This window comes from Otolemur garnettii, unplaced genomic scaffold (assembly GCF_000181295.1).
Source record: "Otolemur garnettii isolate 467f Iridium unplaced genomic scaffold, OtoGar3 scaffold00018, whole genome shotgun sequence".
Taxonomy (NCBI): Eukaryota; Metazoa; Chordata; class Mammalia; order Primates; family Galagidae; genus Otolemur; species Otolemur garnettii.
The window spans coordinates 16,626,301-16,653,858 of record NW_003852413.1 but is presented as its reverse complement, the minus strand read 5'-3'; the positions used below and the strand labels follow the sequence as shown (position 1 = coordinate 16,653,858).

Genomic DNA, 27,558 nt, shown 5'->3' with positions numbered 1-27,558 from the left:
TAAGAATGAGTCTGCTGTTTGTGAATGGGAAGAGGGACATGTATTATCTTCAATTCTTTCAGGTAAATTTCCCAGGAGTTGGATAAGTTTATTTTTAAATTACCTCACTGTTTCCCAAAATTATATACACCATTTTGTATTCTCACCAGCAGTATGTGAGAGTTCTAGTTCATCCTTGTTAGCACTTGGTTTTGCCAACATTTTGTTATTTAATTTTAGCCATTTCGCTAGGGTTATAGTGGTATGTCCTTATTTTAATTTCCCTAATAATAATGAAGTTGAACATTTTTCATGTGCCTGTCTGACATCCTTGTCTCTTGCTTAGTGAAGTGAAGCATTTGCAAAATTGGGTAGCTTTCATTCTTGTTATGAGTTGAGTCTTCTCACAGTCGAAATACCAATCTTATATTGTATATATGTGTTTTGCAAATATTTTCTCTCAGTACTAGTCGTTTCATTTTGTAACAGTATCTTTTGAAGAGTAGAAAATTTTAATTTTTATGAATTTCACCTTTTCCATTTTTCTTATATGGTTCATATTTTGGGGGTCCTTTCTAAGGAATCTTTGCCTGACTTAAGTTCATAAAACTTTTCTTCTGTGTTTTCTTAGAAAAATTTTATAGTTTTAGGTTTAATGTGATCAATTTCTATTTGATTTTTTGATGAGTGGAGGTATAGCTTAAGTCCATGTTTTTGCATGGATGTCTAGTTATGCCAAAACTATTTGTTGAAAAGATTATCCTTTCTACATTGAATTAGCTTCGTGTCTTTGTCAAAATTAATTAACTGTATTTTGAGGTCGTTTCCTAGACTCTTTAGTCTGTTTCATTGATTTTGTATCCATGGTTTTTGCAACCTGTACCACATAACTGGATTACCTTAACTTTATAGACAATCTTGAAATTAAGGTACTGTGAAGACCCCAAATTTCATTTTCTTTGTTCAATTTTGGCTATGTTAGTTATTTTGTTTTTCCGTGTAAATTTTAAAATCAGGTCCTGATAACTACCAAAAAATGCCTATTAGATTTTCTTTTGGATTGCTTCTAACCTGTAGATCACTTTGAGGAAAAATGACATGATCATATGGAGTCTTCAGATCCATGAACATGATTTGTGCATACTTTTCCACTTAGGTTATTTATTTCTCTCATCATTATGTTGTGGCGTTTAGAGTACAAATGTACATATTTGGACAGATTTGTTCCTAAGTATTTTGTGTTTTTTTCCGTGGGCTAGTTTAAAATTTGTTTTAATTTTCTGAAGTGTTCATTGCTAATATATAGAAAGACATTTGCTTCATGGTAACTTTGTAACCTGTGAATTTGCCTAACTCGACTTATTTTTTCCCATAACGCTTTTGTAGATAACCTTAGAATTTTCTGCATAAGCCATCATGTTGCCTGACTGCATGATCCTGTACTGGTTGTTAAACTTTTCTGGGTCTGTTTCCTGCCTGATTTGTAAACTCATGAGAATGTTACGAAGTCACAGGGTAATATAAGCCCTGGGTTAAAAGGATGCTAGGATAATTTAGGCAAAACATCTTTGCTTCTGAAATATGTAAAAGCCCTTTGTCTTTAGAGGCCAACTTAACACTATGCTTTGTATTTTTTTCCTGGGTACTTTTAAGAAAAAAACTGTTATTAAAGCATAACATGTAAACTAAAAAATTAAATCTTGTATAGTTTACTGAACTGTCACCAAATAAACATATCATACTGAAGGTATTTGTTTTATAAGTTTTCTTTGTGATTATTTATGCAACTTGAAAAATTAGAAAGTAATTCTCTAGAATAGATATTGCCTTCAGCTGAAGAATTTCTTTATTAATTTGAACTTCAATATCTATTAGGTCATTAAATCTGAAATGTCTGATTTTGAATCACAAGTTTAGTTTACTGTATCTCAAACAAGAAGCAGTACAGTTAATCAAAGTATGCACTTAAACTTTTGACAGTTTTGCTATCTTAACAGTAACTTGTCTATGCTAACAGTAAAGAAGCTTATAGAATGAGTGGCGATGAAATCATGAAAGGTGTTTTCTACAGCTTGTTGAGAATTGAGTATTTTTTCTTGCAAGAAGTGGTCTATACCCTAGAAGAAGTGGTAGTCATTTGGTGCGAGGTCTGGTGAATATGGTAGATGACAGAGAGTTTCCAAGTCCAGCTACTATAGTTTGAGCAGCGTCGTTTAAGTGACAGTGTTGTCTTGCAAGAGGGCTGGCCTTTCTTTGTTGATGAGTCTTGGCTGCTTAATCACAGGTATCCTCATCATTTTGTCCATTTGGTTGCAACAGACATCTGCTGTAATTGACTGACTAGATTTCATGAAGCCTTAGTGAATAATACTAGGGCTGGACCACCAGACAAAATTAGCTTTTTTTTGGATGAATAGTTGGTTTTGGAGTGTGTTTGGACACTTCATCTTTATCCATCCAGTTTGCTGAACACTTGTGATTATCAAAAAGAACCCCTTTTTTCATCATGAGTAAACAATATGGTGTAGAAATTGTTCACTTTTATGTTACGACAGCAAAGAAAGGCAAGCCTTGAGATGACTTCTCTACTGCCACTCATTTAGTTCATGCAGAACCCATCTATCCAGTTTTGTTTCTTTTCTTTTTTCTTCCCTTTTTTTTTGAGGCAGAGTGTCACTGTGTCACCCTCGTTAGAGTGCTGTGCCATTACAGCTCACAGCAACCTCAAACTCTGGGGCTTGAGTGATTCTCTTGGCTCAGCCTCCCAAGTAGCTGGCACTCCAGGTGCCCACCACAGCACCCAGCTATTTTCTTGTTGTTGTCATTGTTTAGCAGGACCGGGCTAGGTGTGAACCCACCAGCCCCAATGTATGTGGCCAGTGCCCTGACCACTGAGCTATGGGTGCCACGCCTATCCATTTTCTTTACTTTGTCAGTTTGTTTCAAATAGTCCAATATTGTTGGAATAGTAATGTCAGACCTTGCTGCTGATTCCTGTGTAGGTTAAAATAGATTTGCTTCTACTACAGCTCTCAGCTCATCGTTATCCACCTTGGTCTCAGGTTGCCCACATGGCTTATTTTCAAGATTAAAATCACAATGCAGGAACTTTTCAAACCATCAATGTACTGTGCATTCAGTAGCCATATTCTTCCCAAATACATCGTTGATAATTCAGGCTGTCTGCATTTCATTGGTTCTATGATGGAACTCATATTTGAAAATAACATGTTATCCATAGTTTCACAAAAATTGCTCTTTTAAAACATTTGAAAGATAATCACAAGCTAACTTGGATGTAACTTGGATGTAACTTCACAATTAAAAATAAAAAGTGTCAAAAGTGAAATGCCAGAAGTATCAACTATCAAACTTAGTACTTAAGGAAATCAGACATATTAATCACTTAATAATAATTATCAGTGTTAAATAAAAGAGTGATAACTGGAATTTTAACTGAGTTTTGCCTACTCAACTTTTCTATAGTGTCCATGTACTTGATATACCTGTGCTTTCTTAGCTCGACTTTTGAATCATTAGGTGTCTAATATAACTGAATTTTCTCTGTCAGGTTAGCAGTTTATTGTTCAGCCATCTCCATCACATTATCTCAGTAACTTTTAATGTGGTTGGTTGAAGCAGGAAAAGTGATAAAAGAAAGGTAGAAAATAATTGAGTAATGTTGAATATCAGTAAGTATTGTCTTACGTGCTTAGTAAGTTGGATTAAAAAAAATTTTTTTTTTTTTTGGAAACAGAATCTCACTGTGTCACCCTTTGTAGAGTGCTATGGTGTTACAGCTCATAGCAACCTCAAACTCTTGGACCTAAGTGATTCTCTTGCCTCAACCTCCCAAGTAGTGGTGACTACAGGCACCTGCCACAACGCCCGGCTGTTTTTTGGTTGTAGATGTCATTGTTGTTTGGCAGGCCTGTGCTGGGTTCGAACCTGCCAGCTCTTGTGTATGTGGCTGGGGCCCTAGCTGCTGAGCTACAGGCACCGAGCTGGATTCAAAATTTTTTACTTCCTTCAAATTATAAAGTCATACATTTGTTCCTTTCCCTGTGCAACTTTGCAGTAGCTCCCGCTAGAACAGGCCAAATATATTTCTCTGCCTCATTGATAGTGTTCTTGGCTCTATGATCTACTTGGGCTGGTCAGTGAGCAGAGGTCTTAAATACACTCCTGATTTGATTTGGACTCCTATTCTCTGATCCACCAAGAAGAACATGTTCCATGTATTCAGTTGCTCATTCAGTTACTGGGCTCAATATTGAAGACACATTGGAGTAGTTTTGAAACTGACCAGAAATCTGGTATGTAGCCTAGCTCTCTCGTGTCCACCTAGATCAACTGACACACAGTCAATCTGCAGACTCATGAATATAAAGTAAGTGTTTTTATAAACCACTGAGATGTCAAGGTTGTTAGTTACTCAAGAATAACTAGTGGTAGATAGTCAAATTGTCTACGTTTCCGTCAGCACCTTTCTTTACTGGAAACATATATTTTTAGTTTTTTATCTGTAGCTACAATGAGTACAAGCACAATTTATAGGACAGAGGAGATGGAAGAAAATGTTTTTAGGCAGAAAAGTAAATTAGGACAGCCCAAACTAGACTAATTTCAGTATTATTCCTTAAGGAGTATTATTAGATTCTAAAATTACCAGCTAATTTTTAACATTGGAACATTTCAAGTAAAAAAAGGTACTTTGCCAAATCAAATACATCTTCTAGATACAGTGTTTTATAAAATCTAATGATAATTTTTCTCAATAAAAGGATTCCTCAGTTAAGGAATTACACTAATGTTATGACTCTTTGTTGATAAAACTGTAAAATACTATAATTCCATATAAACCAATCTTATGTTTATCCTTGGAAGTTCAAATATTAGAAATCTTGTTATGAAAGAGACTGGAAAAAATAGGTCTAGGAGACATAATATCCATCTGACCAGCGTTCCAAAGAAAGAAGAGAAAAGAGGAGCTGGAAGAGAAGAACTATTCAACAAAGTAAATCAAAAGGGCCCAGAGGCACCGGCTAAGGCGCCAGCCATGTACACCTAAGGTGGCGGGTTCGAATCCCCAGCCCGGACCCGCCAAACAACAATGACGGCTGCAACCAAAAAATAGCCGGGTGTTGTGGCGGGCGCCTGTGGTCCCAGCTACTTGGGAGGCGGAGGCAGGAGACTCGCTTGAGCCCAGGAGTTGGAGGTTGCTGTGAGCTGTAATGCCACGGCACGCTACCCAGGGGGAGAGCTTGAGGCTCTGTCTCCAAAAAAAAAAAAAAAAAAAAAAAAAAGGGCCCAGAGGCAAATGAGAAGAAAAATGTTAAAACATACCCTGGTAAAATTTCTAGAATCTAAGGTTAAGGAATAAATCTTAGATTTCTCCCATCAGAGAAGGACAGTAGTGGCCTGGATGGAGAGAACGTGGCAGATTTGAAATATATTGGATTGATAATCTGCAGAACTGCTAACACATTTGTTGCAAATAGGAAGGGAAGAAATGAACTGATCATTTCTATGGTTTTTGGATTGAATAAATATATGGGTGGTGGTAAACGGCAATTTTTTTACTAAGATAAAATTTGCCATTTTAAAGTATACAATTCAGCATCTCTTAGTACATTTATAGTGTTATACAACCGTCACTGCTATCTAATCCATCACCCCAAAAGGAAACCATGTACCTATTAAGCAGTCACTCATTTCTCTCTCCTCCTAGCCCCTGGAAACTACTAGTCTACTTTCTGCCTTTGCCTATTCTGAACATTTTGTATAAATGGAATCATACAACATGTGACTTTGTCTGGCTTCTTATACTTAGCATAGTGTTTTCAAGGCTTTCAGTGTTGTATCATGAATCAGGCCTTCATTCTTTTTATGGCTAAATAATATTCCATTGTATAAATATGCCCTATTTTGTTTATCTGTTCACCAGTTAACATTTGGGTTGTTTTCACTTCCTTGCTATTATGGATAATGCTGCTATGAATATCTGTGCTCAAGTTTTTGCTTGAAAACCTGTTTTCATGTCTTTTGGGTGAGTGGAATGGCTGATTCATATGGTAATTCTGTTTTTAACTTGTTGAGGAACCATCAAACTGTTTTACATAGTCGCTACAAAGTCTTACATTCCTACCAGCACTATATGAGGACTCGAATCTCGCCACATCCTCACTAATTTTTTTTGTTATCCTTTTTTATAAAAATTATTATTATACCTATCTTTAATGGTTATAAAGTAATATCTCATTGTGGCTTTGATTTGCTTTTATATAATTGCTGAGCAACTTTTCATGTGCTTATTGGCCATTTATGTATCGTCTTTGGAGAAGTATTTATTCAAGTGCTGTGCCCATTTTTTTAAGTTGTATTTTTGCTGTTATAAGACTTCATATATTCTGAATGCTATACCTTTATGAGATACAGGATTTACAAATATTTTCTCCCATTCTGTGAATTGGAGTTTTACATTTTGATGAAATCCAGTTTATATATTTTTTTCTTTTGATACTCACATTTTTGGCATCATTATCTAAGAATCCATTTCCATTCTTTTGATTCTCATTCTAATGCTTTCTTCTGACATATCTCCAAGTTTACAGTTTTTCTCATCAGTGTCTAATCTGCTTTTAAACCCATCTATTGCATTTTTAATTTTATAATTTCAATTCTCTGCTAAAATTCTAAATTTTAATTTTCTTAAACAGGTTAAACAATACTGCATTCAATTCTGTGCCTCATTGTTTCATACTCTGCATTCCCTGTGAGACTGTTTCTGGTTTATATGGCTGTCTGATTTCCTTTGTTCATGTTATCTTATTTCGGTTATTGTTCCTTAAGGCCCACATATTGTATATGAGAAATGTATAAATAATTTCAGACCTATAATATTACTATCTTTCTCCATGGAGATTTATGTTTGTGTTGGGGAGGCACTAGCAAGCCAGGATTGCTTTAGTTTAATTTTGTAGGATATCTTTGGAGCTGAGCTTTAGTCCCTGTGATGCCCAGTCTAATTTTGCTTCATAATTACTCCTAGATTATAACTATTTGGGCTTTGAACAAAAGTGTTGGAGTTTTTCCAGCTCCCTTTTAGCCCCTTAGTGACCCAAAGACTCCCAGTACATTTTCCTCGTAGCTCTGGAAGACTGTCAGTAGCTTCTTAGCCTTTTGGATGCCACTAAGTAAAAAGTAGTTCCAAATGCCAGACTTCAGTCTTTTCCTTGTAACTTTTGTCATGCTATTAATGCTCTACTGCCTTCAGGAAGATTTTAAAATATATACATGCATATGCATCTATCTATCTATATATGTGTGTGTGTGTATGTATATATATGTTCTTATTTTTTCTTAGGGAAAAGTTGGTCTGAAGTGCATAATCTGCCATTACCAGAGGTAGAAATCAACAGCAGATAAGTGGAAGTAAATAGCATAGAATTATTCTTTTTTAAAAGTTAGAGCAGGCTCGGCCCATAGCTCAGAGGTTCTGGCAACAGCCACATACACCGGGTCTGGTGGGTTCAAGCCCAGACTGGGCCTGGTAAACAACAATGACAACCACAATAAAGAAAAATAGCCAGACATTGTGGTGGGTGTCTGTAGTCCCAGGTACTCCAGAGGCTGAGGCAAGAGAATCGCTTAAGCCTGTTTGTGGTTGCTGTGAGCTGTGACGCCACAGCACTCTATGAGGGCAACAGCTTGAGACTCTGTCTCAAAAAAATAATTAAATTAAATAAAAAATAAATGCTTATAAAGAAAAGTTAGAGCAGATTCAAAGATTACTGTATAATACCAGTTTTACCCACTTTTATAGTTACAGTGATCCTACTGACAGTTGTACATGATGGATTATCAAGTAGGTGACTACCTTCTTTTATGTTTGTATTATCAGGAAAAAAAATTAAGACCATTGCTATAATTCTAATATTTATTGCATTGTGCTATAATTACTTACTTATATGACTGTATCACTCATGAAACAGCAAGTGCCTTATAAGGAGGAGCCCTGTTTTACTCATCTTCTATTTCCTAGTCCTAGACCTGGAATTGAGTACATGGCACATGTAGAAATGAATATATGTGATGAAAATACTTTATTTGGCTTTCAAAGTGAAAAATCAATGTCTGTACATGGTGTTCTGAATCATCCTAAAGTATATATTTTAAAAGGGAAGGAAGACTCTTTCCTCATCTGCTCTTTTGTTTTAACTTCTTCTTACAGGTGGCATCTCCACAGAAAGCGACTGTGCTTTTGAGCCAGACTACGCTGTCCCACCACTTCCAGTGAGTGAAGGTATGCAGCACATTCGGATTATGGAGGGCATGTCTCGCTCTCTTCCATCCTCCCCCTTACTCACACATCAGTCTATCAGTGTTCGGCTCCAACCTGTGAAGAAGTTAACTGGTAAGGACCTTACCTAAATTTAGTATGTTTAACAGGAAACCTAACAGTGTGATAGTTTAGGTCATATCAGATATGTTTATTTGCATCTTTAGGTTTTTCCTTTTTGGCCTTCCTAATGTCCCAGACTCTCAGAAAGTGGAACTTCTACTAATTTTAATTTAGATAATTAGAACAGTATTCAGTATGACACATTGATGTATTTATTTTCTAAATGACCCATCTGTTGTGGGCATGTTTTTCTAGGTTTTCAGAAAGTTTCTAGTTTTGCCAGAATACACTGCAGTTCTGATTTCATTTATCAGCTTGTTTGTGTGGGATTAACAGATGGAGACATTGTAATTTTAGGATAAGAGCTTGATAGTTCAGCAAAGGTGCATTAGTCATATTTTTATTTGAAATCATGATTTGTATATTTCACATCTATTTTTAGAAGCTAATTTAGATATTTTCCTTTACACTGGACATCACTACAACTTCTTAGGATATTTACTATAATTCATAAGTTATGGGGATTGTATTGACTCTTTCGTGTTTGGCCCCACCTGTGAAGAAGTTAACTGGTAAGGACCTTACCTAAATATAGAATGTTTAACAGGAAACCCAACAGCATGATACTTTAGACCATTGCTATAATTCTAACATTTATGATCTCACAATATATATTGCCTATTCATATCAAATGTTATTAAATGAAATTTTGTCTTTTTAAGTTTCCTTAGGGAAGAACTTTTAATATATAGTTGAAGAACATTTATATACAAAAATGTGTAAGCCTAGGTCACTTGGTTAGATTTCTTCCAACATAATCAGTATATCCCTGAGGTCAGTAAATTGACATAGTATTGATTTGTTGATTGGTTATGAGTATATGGAGACATGAAACTAAGTTATTCACAAAGGATATGTTGATGATTTCCTGTGTGCCTCGCATTGAGTTAAAGAGTATGGAGATTTGATTGTCATTATAAAGATTCAAAAGAAAATAAAAGGAGGGAAAATGAAATTCTTAGACTCTTCTGTCTATATAGAGCAAAACCTTTACACCGTTTTGTAATTTTCATCAAAATAATAGTATTTACTTATTCCATACTTAGATAAAGCATAAGTTATATCTCTTTACATTGTTTTATTTAGAAATGACCATGTGACAATCTAATTAGATAGTAAATAAGTCATAATAACTATTGCTGAACCCAGATATTTTAGATGCTAGCTATGGCCAAAGTATTATTATTTTTGTCATGAATAAAATGAAAACATTTGCTGTTTCAGAGACATCCTGGGAAAATCATTGAAAAGTTATTTTGACATTACAAAGGGCCTATACGATAGGTGTTATTCTACATAGTCTGATATATTGTAGTACTTATGATATGTTCTTTTCATAAGAATAATTATCTTGCAATTTTTAGAAACATACTGGAATTTAAGATGTACTATGGTGAATTTTATTATTAGGAAAACCAGGATTGCTATAAAGCAGCATTAGCTAATGCTACATTTTTTACTACTTTTTTTTCTCATTTTTATCTTCAATAAAATAGAAACACAACTTTCATAGACATCCTGAGAAAATTATTGAAAAGCTAATCTGAAAATATAAAGAGGCCCACAGGATAGTATTAGTCTCTGTAGTGTTATTTCAGAATACTTATGATACCATAGCATATGAGTGACTACCTTGTAATTTTAGGAAAAACTTTGGAATTCAAGATATATTATGGTAAAGTTTATTAGATTAAAAAATATAATACATGTGCATGGTAGTCTAAGCCCCATCATTGCTAACCGTTAGATACCATATATTTTTATAAGGTTCAATGAGGAAATGTATAGGAATACTTTTAAGTATTCCTAAGTACTGGAATAACAGTACTAATTAAACTATTAGGTCCAATCCTCATTCAGATACTGTTTTTAATTCAGTTCCAAGGGTGGGAACCTGCAGTCATGGGGCGTTACATAGTCCTCTGGATCCTTGAGTGTACCCTTTTGACTGAATCCAAATTTTACAGAGCAAATCCTTTTAATAAAAAGAATTGTTCTGTGAATTTTGGATTTGATAAGGGCTACACTTGAATCCACACAGGTTCCTCACCACTGAATAGAGAAAAGGAAGCTTTCACTTTCATTTCTGGCCTTAAAGAGATTATTTCTCTAGTTTTTCATACTAAAAGTTGACAATGTAAGGAGGGTTATTACTTATTTCAGTTACCATGAATTAATATTGTTAAAGAAAATCAGAGCTGTCCAGTAAAGTGGTAAAAATAGTTTTATTAATGAACTATTGCAAAGGAAAAAGAGACCTGGGTGTATTAGAAGTGGGCTCGATTCTGAATATAGTAGAGAATTTTCAGTATTTATAGCTGAAGAGCAGAGTGGAAGATGGGAGCAAGGAGCAAGTCAGTGGATGGAAATTTATTAAGGGGAGTTCTCAATCAGGGGTAAGGAGATTCTTGTAAAACCAACTGAACATGATTTTGCTGAAGGCAGGTTAGATTGACCAGATATCAAGTGCAGGGGGATTCTCACTAAAGTGAGTTGGCAGGATTCTTGTTATTACTAGGCTCAGCATGCTTGAAGATAAGGCCCTAGAGGAGGCCTGATTAAAAAGAGGGCTCAGAGGAGTTTGACAAAAGTTTGGTCAAAGAGAGAACCTTTGTTCTCTCACTATGTATATTTTGAACACCTAAAAAGCAGCATGAATTATCAAATAAAGAATCCGTTTGTACTCAAAAACCAGTAGATGTTGGCATGGATAACAGAAAGAAAGGAATGCTTATAAACTATTGGTGGGGCTCCAAATTTAGTATGAGCTCTATGGAAAACAGTATGGAGAGTCATCAGAGAAATAAATGTAGACCAATTCTATCCAATTCAGCAATGCCACCACTGGGTGTCTACCTTAAGGAAAAGGAGCCATTTTATAAAAAAGACATCCACTCTTGAATATTTATCACAGCACAGTTCACAATTGCAAATACAGGGAATCAACCTAAGTGTCCATCAGTTCGTAAATGGGTGAAGAAAATGTGGTGCACGTATTTGCCACGGAGAAAGGAATGAAATAATATATTTTGCAGCAACTTAGATGGAACTGGAGACCATTATGCTAAGTGAAGTATCTCAGGAATGGAAAAACAGACACCACATATACTCTCTAATAATTAGGAGCTAAACTGTGGGCACATGCAGGCGCAAAGAGAGATAGAGGACATTGGAAACCAAGAAGAGGGAAGAATGGGAGAGGATGAGGGGGATGGTTTTTCCTAGGTTTTCTTCTAGAACTTTTATGGTTTCAAGTCTTATATTTAAATCTTTAATCCACCTTGAGTTAATTTTTGTAAATCATGAGAGGTAGTTTCATTTTCTGCATGAGGCTGTCCAATTTTCCTGGCACCGTTTACTAAGTGTGGAGGTCCTTGCCACAGCGTATGCTTTTGTCTGCTTTGTTGAAGGTCAGTTGGTTTATAGGTATTTGGCTTTATTTATGAGTTCTCTATTCCGTTCATTGGTCTGTATGTCTACTTTATACCAGCATCATGCTGTTTTGGTTACTGGCGCTTTATAGTGTCATACAAAGTCAGGTAATGTAATGCCTCCAGATTTGTTCTTTTTGCTTAGGATTGCTGTGGCTATTTATTCATGCTCTTTTTGGATTCCATATTATTTTTATGGTTGTTTTTTATAATTCTGTGAAAAATTAACATTGGTAATTTGATAGGAATTGTATCAAAGCTGTAGATTATTAATACTTTGGATGGTGTGGGTAATTCAATAATTTTGATTCTTTTAACAAAACATGGAATACTTTTCTATTTATTTGTGTTATCTCTGATTTCTTTCATCAGTGTTCTCTAGTTCTGTTTGTAGAGGTCTTTTACATCTTTGGTTAAGGAATTTTATTTATTTTTTAATTTTCTTGCAGCTCTTGTAAATAAGATTGAGTTCTAATTTGATTGTCTCTACTTGGTTGCTCTTAACATATAGAAATTCTACTGATTTGTGTTCATTGATTTTTGTAACCTGAGACTTTACTAACTCATTTTTCTTTTTTGGCCAGGGCTGGGTTTAGGGCTGGGTTTAAACCTGCCACCTCTGGCATATGGGCCTTGAGTCACAAGCACCACCACCCTTCCCTTCTTTTTTTGTAGAGACAGAGTCTCACTTTATTGCCCTCAGTAGAGTGCCATGGTGTCACACAGCTCACAGCAACCTCCAACTCTTGGGCTTAGGTGATTCTCTTGCCTCAGCCTCCCAAGTAGCTGGGACTACAGGTGCCCGCCACAACGCCCAACTGTTTTTTTTTTTGTTGTAGTTGCAGTTTGGCCGGGGCCAGGTTTGAACCCACCACCCTGGGTGTGTGGGGCCAGCACCCTACCCACTGAGCCACAGACACTGCCCTACTGAACTCATTTTTCAATTCTGGGAGTCTTTTGGAGGAGTCTTCAGGGTTTGGGGATCCTCAGCAAATGGGGATAATTTGACTTCCTCTTTTACAATTTGGATGCCCTTTCTTTCTCTTCCCTGATTCCTTCTGGCTAGAACTTACAGTACTATGTTGACTAGAGGTGGCAAAAGTGGGCATCCTTTTCTGCTCCTTTTAGATTTTGTGGTAATTTAACCTATGAGTTTGTTTACAAGAAAATAATTTTCTATTATACTATTTTTTTCATATTTAGTATATGAAACATACTAAATTTCATATTAGTATGAAATAAAAAAATTACCATCATTTGAGTGGTAGTCACTTATACAGAGTACAAGTATTATTTATAATATTTCAGTATTAGTTTATAGCAGGATTATTTATAGTAGCTGTAGTAGAACTACTATTGTGGTACACTGAAATATAGTAGCCCTGTCTTCCTGTCTTTATTTAGCTAACTCTAGGGAAAGTTTGCAAAGAAGCCATAAGGACCCTTAATGAAGAAAGAGCCAAAATAATGAATCATTTACACCTTTTTAAATGAAATAGTTTTATTTCTGTCAGGTTAGAGGACTTGTAAGGCTGTGATAAAAATTGAAATAGAAGAATAAGAAACTGTGGCACTCTACTGAGGGCGACAAACTGAGACTGTCTCAAAAAAAGAAGAAACAATGCGAAAGAAAAACAGATAATACAAGATGTCAAATAAGATGAACTAAGTTCTGGCAATAAATATGAATGATGTCAGTTTCACTAATAAAGACAGAATGTATCAAAGCATATAAAAAGCATTTTAGTGATATTTTATTTTAGGAATTTATCCCTTATAAACAAGAGAGGAAACTTCAAATAAAGAGTTAAAAAAATATATACCAGACAAATGTTTTAAAAAAGGATATTATTTGTGGCAGTGCTAAACAAAATTAAGAAATTAATAGATGGGGCAAAAGGTATTGTTTGATATTTTATGTAAGTACAATTCACAAAGTAGATTTTAACAATTCATTGGTCCTGTGTGCATGAAGCAAAATGACATCAAAATATGCAGAAGCAACCCAAGAGAAGTGAAAACATACATTCATACTAAAGTGTGTACACATATGTTCATAGCAGCATTATTCATAATAGCCAAAAAGTGAAAACAGTTTAAATATTCATCAGCTGATGGATGGAAAAATAAAATGTGGTATATCATATATTATTTGGCAATAAAAATAAATTACTATAACATGGTTAAATTATTTAACCATGTTAAATTTGGCAATAAAAATAAATTGCTATAACATGGTTAAACCTTGAATACATTAAGTGAAAGAAGCCAGTCATAAAAGACCATATATTGTATAATTCCAACTATGTATAATGTCCCAAACAAGAAAATCTGCAGAGACAGAAAGTTAATTATGGGTTACCTAGGTCAAGGGGGGATTGTGAGGGTGAGTGACTACTAAACAGAGTGGGATTTCATTTGGGGGTGATGAAAATGTTCTAACTTAAATTATGGTAATGGTTGCACAACTCTGTGAATGTATTAAATCCACTGAATTGTACACTTTAAATGAATGAATTTTATGATATGTGAATTATATCTCAAAAAAGTTTATAAAAGAAAAACTATACATAGCAAACATTGTTAGAGATAAAAAGGAAAGTTGATGAATTCACATTTAAGACAGCTTACATGCATCATAAAATGTAAAGGATGTGGAGATAACGCTTTCCCTGCAATCTTTGCAAGCAAGGATTTTTCTCTTGCTATTCCAAAGGTTTTGCTACTCGTGGTCCTAAATCCACCCTTCACAGATCTCAAAAGACTTACTCGTGGACTAATGGTTCCACACTTAACAGTTCCTCTCAAAGACTCTGTTACTTGCAGTCCTTCAGTGGTCCCACACCTCACAGTTCCTTGGTAGTGGAGATTTTCCTGCTTTAAACTGCTTTTCCAGTGGAATTTTTGCTACTTGATTCCAGACTCTTTTTCAAATGGAGCTCCCTAGCACAAAGGTAGTTTAACTCTTAATCTAATTATTCTCCATCATAATCCATTGGTCTGGTTTAATTTCCTCAGTTTATGCTGAGGCACCACAGGTCTAACCAAGTTGGCAGAGTGCTCCCATGGCATAGAATTGAATTATACTGTTTTTCCAAGAGTAGTTTGAAATGAAAATATTAAAGACACTGTTTTAACTTCTTTCATTTACCGGTGGGTCCTGATTCTGGCCCAACTGATAAAAAAACCTCACTTATTTCATGCAAGGTTCCCTAGCTTCCAGATTGGCCAAAGGTCACACTTGCCCTGAGCGGAGTTTCCCTTTGGAGTTCCTCCCACTGTCTACCAAAGGCCTCACCTTACCTCTGAGTGTCACTTTCCCCTTTGGTCCACGTCCCTGGTGTCCTATTGTGTCCTGCTGTGTCCTGCCGTATCCTGCCGACTATGCCAAAATGTCGCAACCCCTCAGGCCCCCATGGCCCTGGTCTCAATCACCACAGGAAGGAACCAGGTGTGACACTGATTAGAAGTATAAGCTTGTAGGAGGCGGGATAGCCCTTCTTTGCAGGGTAGCCCCAAGCAATCTCCGCACTAGCCTTTTATTGAGACAGAACAATATAAGTGAGGGGAGTAATTAACAATGACTAAGTGCTGAAGGCTCGGACTCTTTCTCCACAAGGAGCACCTGTGGGTAAATGGCCCGAGGGTCCACCCCTCAGTTGTAAATCATCTTGCTCAGAAGTCATCTGGCTCTTGGCATCCTCTCCAACAACCAAAAGGCAAAATTTCCTTTCTCACTGCTAAAATTTTAAAGAGTTTTAAAATAACTTTTGAGTTAAAATAGAAGCCAAACTGGGAAATAATTGGAAACTAACATGCATATATTGTGTATTTAAACTTAGGAAACGTACCCAAGATGATACTCTATAAAAGAGTCACAACCTTGGATACTTTCATTAGAACACAAGAGGTATCAAAAGTAAGTTAATTACTTGACTCAAAGAAAAGAGTAAACATAAAAGAAATAATGAAATTAAAAATAGAAATGAATAAATAAAAAATAAATAATCAGTGAGGCCACAGTTTATTTAAAAAAAAACCACAGGAAAGAAAAATCTTCAATAGGAATAGTCAATGTGAAAAAAAGAAAAGGAGAGAGAAAAAATAAGTAAACTGGAACATACAGAATAAGAAATGATGGTAATTTTTTATTATAAGAGAATATGGTGTACAGCTTGATAGCAAAAGAAAGTTTTTTAAAAATCTGGATGAAAGGGGAAAAAACAAACTGGAAAATTTACTCAAGAAAACAAAATTATGACTAGCCATAACCATAGAAATCAAAGATCCCTAAGAGTCTGCAGACACAGGTGATTTTAGAGACAAGTTGTAACTAAACTTTTAAGCAATAATGATGATTGTAAGATTAGTAACGATAATTATGTTTATTGAACTGTTACTGTGTCCTAGAAAGTATTAATACTTTACATACATGAACACATTTAATCTTCATAGCCATCTAAGTGGATAGTCAGTATTCTCTGTGTGAATACTTTTCAGTGATGATGAGCTTTCTACTTTGTAATTATAGAATAATACTACTTTGTAATATAGCCTATTCCTTTGTTCAGTAGTTTTAATCATCAATTTTAACATCAGTTGATGTCAATGGAAATATACCCCTTCTTGCTCTTATCCCTTAGTCCTAGTCCTACCTATTAGAACCATGTGACATAGATTAACCTTTTCTTTCAAGTGGCAGTTCTTTATATGCTAGAAAGCAGCTATCATGTCTGCTGGTCTCTAACTTAAGTGACTTCACTTACAGCCAGGCCCAGTGGCTCACACTGTAATTCCAGCACTCTGAGAGGCCAAGGTGGGTGGATAGCTTGAGCTCAGGAGTTTAAGACAGTTGGAACAAGAGTCAGACCCAGTCTCTACTAAAAATAGAAAAATTAGCCAGACATTGTGTTAGGCACCCTATAGTCCCAGTTACTCAGGAGGCTGAGCCAAGAGGATCTTGTCCTGAGCCCAGGAGTTTCAGGTTTCTGTGAGCTATGATGCCATGGCACTCTAGCCTGGGGCAACAGAATAAACTCTGTCTCAAAAAAAGAGAGAGAGATTTCACTTACAAAGGTCTGACAATTAAGTTTGAGAACTCATGCTACATACCTCATTGCTGACTATCACTATGGTCACCTTGGAAACACTCCCCTTGGAAAGCTATGCATTGATGCCAGCGCCTAGTCCATTTCTCAAAACAATTTGATAACTCTTTCTGGAATGGCTTCAGAGCTGTCATTGTATTACCCTTGATGTCATGAATGTCATCAAAATGTCTTCCTTTCAATATTTCCATTATCTTTGGGTAAAGAAAAAAATCACTGGGGGCTGGATCATGTTCATAGGAAGGTATTTCAGTACATTTATTTGTTTACTGGCTGAAAACTTCCTCACAGACGGTGCCATGTGCACTGATACATCTTATGCCAAGATACTCAGTTAAGGTTTTCCTATTTCTCTAAAGATGTTTACTTGATCTGCTATTCTTCTCACCATCAGCCAATGATTTTGATGCACAGTTCGATGAAGTTTTGCAATGTTTTCATCAGTTCTGTTTGTTATTGGCAGCCTTTACCTCTCTTCATCGGTGATGTGTTCTCTACCCTCAGAAAAACATTTAATCCATTTGTACGCTACTGTTTTCTTCATGGCGTTATCCCCATAAACTTGGACTAAACTTTTAACCAGGCATCCTCAAACTATGGCCCGCGGGCCACATGCAGCCTGCTTAGGACATTTATCCGGTCTGCCGGATGTTTTTGTCACTGCTGCCTGTCCTGCTTAGCAGCCAACTCATTCTGGGGCCCGCAGTCCAGCCCTCCAGCGGTCTGCAGGACAGTGAACTGGCCCTCTGTTTAAAAAGTTTGAGGACCCCTGCTTTTAACATTTCCTGATTTTACTTCCACTCTTGCCAAGTATAACAAGAAATGTAGTGTTTGTTCATTGCTCTAATTCAAGCCCAGACATTCTCACAATGGCACACAAGAACACGAAACAACAATGATGAATGCCACTCAGCAGTACATTGCCACATGTTGACACAAACACAGCCATGAGACACTGATATACCAAGATTATGAAACCTTACTGAGTTGTTTATACAGTGCTGCCTGTGTAAGCACATGGTGACAAATTCATGAACTTAATTGTGAGACCTCATTTGTCTTGTCTAATATCAAGATGGTATTATAACTGTGTTGTTTTGAAACTATTAATAATTATGAATAACTATGTTATTTCTTCATTTTTACCCTGTAATGGTCATGAGATTATTTTGGAATTACTCTTCTGTTTTACCCCTGATCAACTTTTAGTGAACATTTTTCATTTTGTAAAACTTTTATATAAATTCTTAATATCTGCACCCATAGCACAGTGGTTACTGCGCCAGCCACGTACACTGAGGCCGGCAGGTTTGAACCGAGCCCAGGCTAGCTAAACAACAGTGACAACTGCAACAAAAAATAGCTGGGCATTGTGGCAGGTGCCTATAGTCCCACCTACTGGGAGGCTGAGGTAAGAGAATCGCTTAAGCCCAAGAGTTTGAGGTTGCTGTGAGCTGTGACACCATGGCACTCTACTAAGGGTGACATAGTGAGACTCTGTCTCCAAAAAAAAAAAAAAAAAAAAATCTTAATATCCATATTTTGCCACCCTTTAGTACTATAGCTGTCCAAATTTCCTGTATGGCTTTACTACTACTAGTAGTAGTTTCATGGTTAAATCTCATGTTATTGTAGAATTCTAATTGGTAAATTGTGTGGACCTGGATTTTGATTGTGTGTTGTTTTTTTTTTAACTCATTTTCCTTAAAACTTGGGCTTTAGCAACCTCTTAAGTATGTTCATTCTACTCTTTTTAGTTAGAATATGGTTTTCCTTAATGGAGAAGCAAAGTGAGAGTTATCTTCAGTCTGTTTGTATTGCTGTAAGAAAATACCTGAGATTGGGTAACTTGGAAAGAACAGAATTTTCTTTTTCCTTTTCTTTTGAGATAGGTCTCACTCTGTATCCCAGGCTAGAATGCAGTGGCATCAGCATAGTACAAAGCAACATCAAACTCCTGAGCTCAAGTGATTCTCCTGTCTCAGCCTCCTGGGTAGCTAGAACCATAGGCACATGTCACCATGCTCTGCCAATTTTTCTATTTTTTGTAGAAACAGGGTCTTGCTTATGCTTGGGCTGGTCTCAAACTCCTGGCCTCAAGCAATCTTTCCACTCGGCCTCCTAAGTGCTAGGATTACAGGTGTGAAACACCTGCCCCAGCTCAGAAATTTTTTCCTCCACAGTTCTGTAGCCTGGGAAGTCTGAGATTAAGGCACCAGCGGGGTTAGTTGTCTGATGAGGTCTACTCTCCACTTCCAAGAAGGCATCTATTGTTATATATTTCCAAAAAAAGGAACTTAGTGTCCTCACAGGATATCTCACAGGACAGAAAATGAAGCAAAAGAGCCTAATTCTATGTGAAGCCTCTTGTGTAAAGTATTAATCCCACCCATGGGGAAGGAACCCTTATATGGCTTAATCACCTCTTAAGGCTCCCCACCTCTTAGTACCATCATGTTGACAATTAAGTGTCAAAACCTGAATTTTGGTTAGAACACATTCAAACTATAACAGCAAGGTTTGGGAGCACCAGACTGTGCTCTTGCTTGGAGCACAATGTTAAGCATGGTAAACTTTGGAGTTAGATATACTTAGGTGTAAGAGCCTTATCAGCTATATGATCGTGGTCAAGTCACTTGACTGCTCTGGAATGTTTTCTTATGTGTGTTATGGTATTATTGTCATTGTTGTTTCACTTTTTGGGGGGACAAATTCTCACTCTTGTCACCGGGCTGGAGTGCAGTGGTGAGTGGTAGAGCTCACTCCTTCCTCCTGGGCTCTAGCAATCCTCCTGCCTCAGCCTCCTGAGTAGTTAGAATTACAGAGCATGATACCACATCTGGTTAATTTTTTAAAAAAGATTAGAGACAGGGAGCTCACTGTAGTACACAGGCTAGTCTCAAATTTCTGGGCTCAAGCAATCCTCCTGCTTCAGACTCCCGACATAAATAAGGTAACATGTATGTGAAGAACTTCACAGAGAATTTAGCTCACAGAAGGTGAATGAAAGCTTATAACAAAATCATTACATTAGGATCTTTTCCATACAGTGGAGCTCTCCTTTCCTTGTCCATTTTTTTATTCCAAAAATATCCTAACAGTCCTATTGGCTATCTTAAAAAGATAGTTTTTCTCAGCTATGAGTCTGTTTCTTGAAAATATAATTAGAAAAGTTTCTACTCTTGCATTTTTTATTATGACCTTCTCTTCTGTGTATACAATAGAACCTCCATGGTTGACCACCTCCCTACATTGACCACCTTCTTAAGTTACCTAATTTTCATTTGCCAGACATGTACCACATGTACGTATCAGTACAGTAGGTCTAGTTCCTTATGTTAACCACCTGTATCTGTTGACCAGTGTTTTATAGTCTCTTGGATAGTCAGCTTATAGAGGTTCTATTGTATATATTTTGGCCACAAATCTGTCTTCATCAAAAAATTCTTGGGCCCAGGCATGGTGGCTCATGCCCATAATCTTAGTACTCTGGTAGGCCCAGGCAGGTGGATTACTTGAGCTCAGGAGTTCAAGATTAGCCTAAGTAAACCCCTAAAAATAGAAAAACTAGCTGGGCATCATAGTGGGTGCCTGTGGTGGAGAGATTCAGGCAAGAGGATCACTTGAGCCCAAGAGTTTGAGGATGCTATTAGCTAAGGTGATGCTACAGCACTCTACACAGGGCAACAGAGTGAGACTTTGTCTCAAAAAAAAAAAAGAAGAATTCCTTAGATGGTCATAAGTATTATTTAGATACTTCCATGCATTAATTATTATATACATTTTTATTTTTAATCTGTACCCTCAAACTATATTCCCTTTTAAAATTACTGACCACTGGCTTTTAGCTTCTTTTCTCTGCATTTTAAAAAAAAATTTTTGCTTAAAGTCTGAAATATAGAATTGACTTTGTCCAGCATTCCTTTTAGAGCTGTGGCCAATGAAAAGTCAATCCAAGGACACCTAGGATCTTGGGGAGAAGGCAAGTTAGTAAGATGCAGTCTGGTATTGATCATAAAGTAGTTGCCCAAACAGACTCTAAACATTAGGATGCATCAGCAGTGGGTAATTGTTGGCCATCACAGAAAGTGGGCAGAACCTATAATCCAAGGGCATCTAGGGGCAAGCAGCAGGCAAAGTTGCAGGGCAAATAAGTAGTCAGCATCAAGAAAAATGCCTGGCTTGGCTCCTATAGCACAGTGGTTACGGTGCCAGCCACATATACCGAGGATGGCGGGTTTGAACCTGGCCCAGGCCAGCTAAACAACTGCAACCAAAAAATAGCCGGCTGTTGTGGCAGGCGCCTATAGTCTCAGCTATGTGGGAGGCTAAGGCAAGAGAATCACTTAAGCCCAAGAGTTGGAGGTTGCTGTGAGCTATGATGTCACTGCACTCTACCAAGGGCAATATGATGAGACTGTCTCAAAAAAAAGCAAGAAAGAAAGAAAGAAAAAGAAAAATGCCTAACAACGAAGGCACATCTTAAAGTAATGTTTGTTTTCAAGAGATCTTTATGGGATGTCTACAATGTGGCAAAGTTAAGGCTCTGAACTCTAGGCCCAAAAGAACTAATAGGGGCACATTGATGAGAAGCCCATGGTAAAGAACCAAGTTAGAATTCAACACATTGATTTGTAACCTCTCCATCTGGCCAGATTAATTCTTTTTGAATTTCTGTTTTCTCATATGTAAAGTGAAGACAATGAGACCTAAGAGCTGAGAAAGAATGTAGAAGTGTTTGTACAGGGTTTCTCTCTGAGCCTAGCACTTACTGTGACAAACATGTAAGTATAATTTGTCAGTGATATATTTTTAAAATATTATTATCCTTCTCACTATTAAGCTCCAAGACATTTAATGCTATTCCCTGATGTAATTCTCGAGATTTAAAATGCCTAAAAGATAACATACATTTGCTTGTCATAAAATTGCATAAACTACCTTACTTTGCTTTGCACAGTATTATATCACCACGCTGTGATCAACTCACATTTATTTGAAGCTATAAGTAGTATTTAATAGTTGTATATCTTTGTTTAAATTAATAAATAAAAATTTTGATAAAAATATTCTAAAATGTAAGTCCTAGGGGAAGGGAAAATAAAAGGACCTGTAATAGTTGAAAAAGTTGGAAATCACTTAAGAATCTCTTATATGCTTTTTAGAATCGAATGTCACTGTTAACCAGGGCAAACACCATGAAGATCACAGGAAAAAATCCTTCATTATCCTTCCTCTCTGATCTTCCCCAGAAAACTCAACACAGTTTTATGCCACAGTTCTAGGAAGTCTATTTATTTTTACTTAATTGGCCCTATCCTTCCCTACTTGCTTAAGTGCCCACTTCCTGTGGAAGATGAGCAATTTAAAACGTGTCAAATGTTGGATGTAAAGTTTAAGTAATGTTGGCCATCAGGAATACTTTTCTGTCACAAAGCATCAGAAAATTCAAATAAATATCCATGATTCAAAAGAAATTCTTAGTGATGCTCTAAAACAGGAAGTAAAGTGTAGTACAGAATGATATAAAGCTTAACACAGAATATATGTTTATTATAATAACAACTTTTTATAATGATAGATGATAGTTTTATTCTCATATGGAAAGTTACATACCCAAATCGATATACTCAGCCCATGAGAGAAATAAATACATAGCATGACAGAATATTCCCTCTCTGATAAGGAAAGGATTTTTAAACATCAGAGGATAGAGTATTCTGCAGTACATTTCATTTCAGCTGGCCTTTCTTTATTATAAATACACTGTACCTATAATGTCAATCATTCTTTCACATCATTGGCTGAATTTCAAAAACTATGAAATAAGGGTCATTTTAGGCCAGACACAATGGCTTGCACCTGTAATTCTAGCACTCTGGGAGACTGAGGCAGGAGGATTACTTGAGGTCAGGAGTTCAAGACCAACCTGAGTAAGAGAAAGATCTCATCTCTACCCAAGTTAGAAAAAATTAGCCAGGCGTCGTAGTGCGTGCCTGTAGTATCATCTACTTGGGAGGCTGAGGCAGGAGGATCGCTGGAGCCCAGGAATTGGAGGTTGCAGTAAGCTGTGATGATACCATTGCACTCCAGTGAGACTCTGTCATTAAAAAAAAAAAGGTCATTTTAGAATTGTCTTTATGATTTTGTTTAGACATTGTAAAGAATAGCTTTTTGAGTTGTATCAGAGTTGGTCAGATATCTAAGTTTTCCCCCTCTTTCTAGTTAAAGTCTGTTTCTGGTTTCTGAAAGTAGTTATTCATTAAATATAAGTTAAATATAAATCTATATCATTTTGTGAATTTTACAACTTCAGATTAGTTTAAACTAATCTGTGAGAGAAAGTTGAGAGAAAGGAGATTTAATATGTGTACCTTATAGCTAAATAGGACTTTTTATGCTCAACTCTGATCAGTAAAACCATCCTGAGAGGGCTGCCTCTCAGCTCCTGTGTCTCAGAGGTTATAATTCTAATTTAGAGATAGCATCACCCCCTTTTTTATTTATTTATTTATTTTTTTTTTTTTTGAGTGTCTCACTCTGTTTCCAAGACTAGAGTGCAGTGGTGGTGTCCTAGCTCACTGCAACATCAAATTCCTGGGCTCAAGCCATCCTCCCGCCTGAGCCTACCAAGTAGTTGGGACTGTAGGCACTTGCTACTACATCATGGAAATTTTTCTATTTTTAGGTCTTGCTTTAGCTCAGGCTGGTATAGAACTCCTGAGTTTAAGCAATCCTTCCACCTCAGCTTCCAAGACTGTTAGGATTACAGGCACGAGCCACTGCACCTGGTAGCATCACACAGTTGAGAAAATTTTATTCAGAGTTTAGGTAATAAAGCCAAAATATAAAGTAAAAACTGAATATAATAAAAATTATCCTCAGAAATCCCTTAAATATCATTCATGATGTTCATTAAACAGAAATACTGCTTCTCAACATGTCCATCCCTGCCTGTTTATCTTTTAGATAACAGTTTTACTCTTTTATTGACCATCAGATAAAATCATTAGCTAATTTGTAAGGTCCACATTATATGAAGTTTGAGAATATATTTCTTTCTCTTGTTGATGTATCATCACCCTGCTATTACAGGTTGAAGTCCTGATCTGCAACAGTAGCCACTTCTAGCAAAGGCATAACCCCACATGGAAACTTGGCCAAAGCTCAAATTGCTATAACAAGTAGGATGGATACTTTATTATTTCTGTGAGAACAGAGATTTCATATATTCATCTCTTTGTACATATTGCCCCACCCTTAAGCACTTTAGAGTTTAGCACTAATAATTACTCCTTGGAGAAAGCTTATAAAAGAGAAGACTAGAAAAAGGATAAAAAGAATGCAAAGTTCTATTGTAAGTGTTAGTATGATTTACTTAATCATAAGGGAGTAAAAACTCAGTAGCCAGGGAAATAGCTCCCAAAATCTCTCTACCCTTACCTCAAGTTAAGTCCAATTTTTTAAACCAAACCAAACCTATGTACTTTGTCTTTTGAAGTATTTTAACCATGTCCTCATCCCAGTCAGCTCTGTAAAGCATAAGCAGCATTGAAATGAAAGTCAATAGAAACATGATTTGTTGTCCAAGTTAATGTATTTTACAGAACTATTCTGGAATCTAATGCCTGGATCAGCTTATCTTGATTTAGGGGGTTGGTAGGTGAGAGAGAAACTTACTCTCTTTTTCTTAAAGTATTGAGTTATTGGTATTCTAAAAAGTCCCAACTAAAGGGAGTTTGCCTCAAAAATAGCCACTGGGGCAAGACGATATTTGATTTTTAAAGTTTACTAGATGGAAGAAATTAGGCTATCAAGAAAACAGAACTGTGCTCGCTTCGGCAGCACATATACTAAAATTGGAATGATACAGAGAAGATTAGCATGGCCCCTGCGCAAGGATGACACGCAAATTCGTGAAGCGTTCCATATTTTTAAGTGCATTAATGTACATAGTTACCATTCAATAAAAAAACAAAACAAAACAAAAAAAAAACAAAATAAAGCATTTGAAAGTTTCAGTTTCAAAATAAAGCATTCAATGCATTTAAAAAAAAAAAAAGAAAAGAAAACAGAACTAAGGTATGCTGTACATGGAATTTTCAAATCAGACATAAATGCTCATTTTTAAGTTTGCCCTATAGTTTTTTAGTTAGGTGAGATACAAAGTAACTGAAGACTATTTGAAATAAGTTTATCACTTTGCTTGTTCTACAGTATTGCCATCCTATAGAAACAGTTTATACTTATTTATTGCCAACTTACCATTATCTAAAGACGTAATTCATGTTGGGGCTATTGTTGGGGCTATTACAATTACTATTGTAATTCTATTATTAGTAATATTGTAATAGTAATTATTATTACTATTAATTACATAATTATCTTAGATAATCCTTTGCTGCTAGTCCCCAGCATCTTTGTTTACTATAATTCTTTTTTTTTTTTTTTTGAGACGGAGCCTCAAGCTATCCCCCTGGGTAGAGTGCCATGGCATCACAGCTCATAGCAACCTCCAACTCCTGGGCTCAAGCGAGTCTCCTGCCTCAGCCTCCCAAGTAGCTGGGCCTACAGGCGCCCGCCACAGCGCCTGGCCATTTTTTGGTTGCAGCCATTGTTGTTGTTTTGGCGGGCCGGGCTGGGGATTCGAACCCGCCACCTTAGATGTATGTGGCTGGCGCCTTAGCCGCTTGAGCCACAGGCGCCGAGCCTGTTTACTATAATTCTAAGAAGAAAAAGCTATTTGTGATAGTATGAGTATGAGGAGACCAAATACCCATTCAGACATAAAAACTAGTCTAGAAAAATATTTATTCTTTGAGGCAATTTTCAATTCTATTGAAGTTCTGTTAAAATTCATTTTTTCTTTTTATCCTTGTTCTTTTGCTTAATTATTTTAATGTAAGATAACACATATTTTTAGAATTTTAGGCCTTTATGTTACATATTTTATTCTATTCCCACAATAGCTCTAGGAAGAAGATAGAAATAGGTTAGTAACCATACTTGTGATGAATCTGAGGGTCAGAGTGTTAAGTGACTTACTCTAGATGTTTGGTAAGTAGCTAAGCAATTAGTATAACAGCAGTAAGAAGGCTAGTCAAATGCATGTTTCCCACTACATTGTGTTCCTTTTTAGTCACATTTTACTGAGGTTATCCTTTATGGAGATAAATGTGTCATAAATCTATAACCAACAAATATATAATTGTATTAGAATTATATAGGCAGTGCTGCTTCTGTAAGGAAACAATGTAAAAAATAAATTTACCTAATGTTTTGCCTTGTATTGTACCTGAACATTTCATTAAATAGGTGATGATGAAAATGTAACACACACTGATATGATATAGAACAATTTCTACATGGAATTGCCCTGTCTAAATAGATGAAATAACATAGCACGAGTGGACCATGCTTTATAAGCCTAATGAAAGTTTTTATTTTTATTTTTTGGCACAAGTCAGTTTAGAGCCCTCTCTAAACTTGGTACTGGTACTTGGTACATGGTACTGCAGAGAATACCATTATGACATTTCACGAACTCGTGCTTCTCCTAGCTCTCCCTTCTCCCATTTTTCCTTTTGAAAGCTATCCTACTGTCTACAAGTGAAGGAACTCTTCTGATTCTTGGGAGGTAAGGAGAAACCTTATGAGAAGGAAAAGGTTCTCTGGACCCAGAAGGGAAAGGCCTTCAAAAGTGTGAGATGGATAGTAACCTTATCTTACCAGTGATTGCTGTAGAAACCCTGTGAACATTTGCAGTGAAGTTAGTGTCATTTGGACCTTTCTGCAACTAGAAGAAACACAAAAGGTAGGATGCCTCTCTTTGATATTGGTGTCACTGCTATTTTACTAGTCATTGAGTTGGGGGTGCTGCGGTTTGGGTACATTTATCCATACCTTCTGAATAAAAGGCATTTAATTATGTGTTTAATATCTATTTAAAAATGAGTTTTCTGTTATTTCAAATTCTAAACCATTCCTTACATTGCAACAAAATATCACACTAATTTCAACATTTAACCCAATAAATTGTGAAGATACTCCAGACACATACTGGCTTGTAAATGTACTATTAATGTTTTTAATTTTCTCAATATACAGTTTTTTGTTGGTGTCTAGTTACTGTATTTTACAATGTATATTCATGTAGCTCTGATTCAGAAATTCCAAAGAGAAACGTGACAAGGAATAAGAGGAGCTTATAGCTTTAAGACATGAGGAGCTTACAGCTTTTTAATATAAATTGTTCCCAGAATCCATGTCGCAGCTCCTTATATGGTGCTGCTTTTTTCTTCTTGGTTGCTATGACAACAGCAGCACTGCACCATTCATCAGCTCTGGACCTGGGCTGCACTGCTAGCCTTCCGTGTTACTCCTGAATGTTAAGAAGAACATCCGTGAATCATTCACTCTGTTAACACTGCGCCATTAGAAACCTAAGAACCAGTTCTTCCAGCAATTTGCTCTAATAGAAGGGTGAACTAACCTGCGCCACAGAGAATAATTGTATAATAGTATTTCTTTTATCCTAATAGAATCCTACAGTCTGTATTTGCTGCAGTATTCTGAA

General features: G+C 36.3%; 1 protein-coding gene and 1 non-coding gene across 2 annotated transcripts in view; both read left to right on the top strand.

Annotated features, from left to right (window-relative positions):
• TANC2 (tetratricopeptide repeat, ankyrin repeat and coiled-coil containing 2) overlaps nt 1–27,558 on the top strand; it is a 346,976-nt gene that overhangs the window by 103,948 nt on the left and 215,470 nt on the right. Inside the window, exon 4 of the mRNA XM_003786213.3 lies at nt 8,213–8,284. Within this exon, the coding sequence (XP_003786261.1) occupies nt 8,213–8,284 (72 nt within the window). The remainder of the gene's footprint in view (nt 1–8,212; nt 8,285–27,558) is intronic.
• LOC111724069 lies at nt 24,812–24,918 on the top strand. The gene has a single exon (XR_002772436.1). It is a non-coding gene; the product is annotated as a U6 spliceosomal RNA (small nuclear RNA).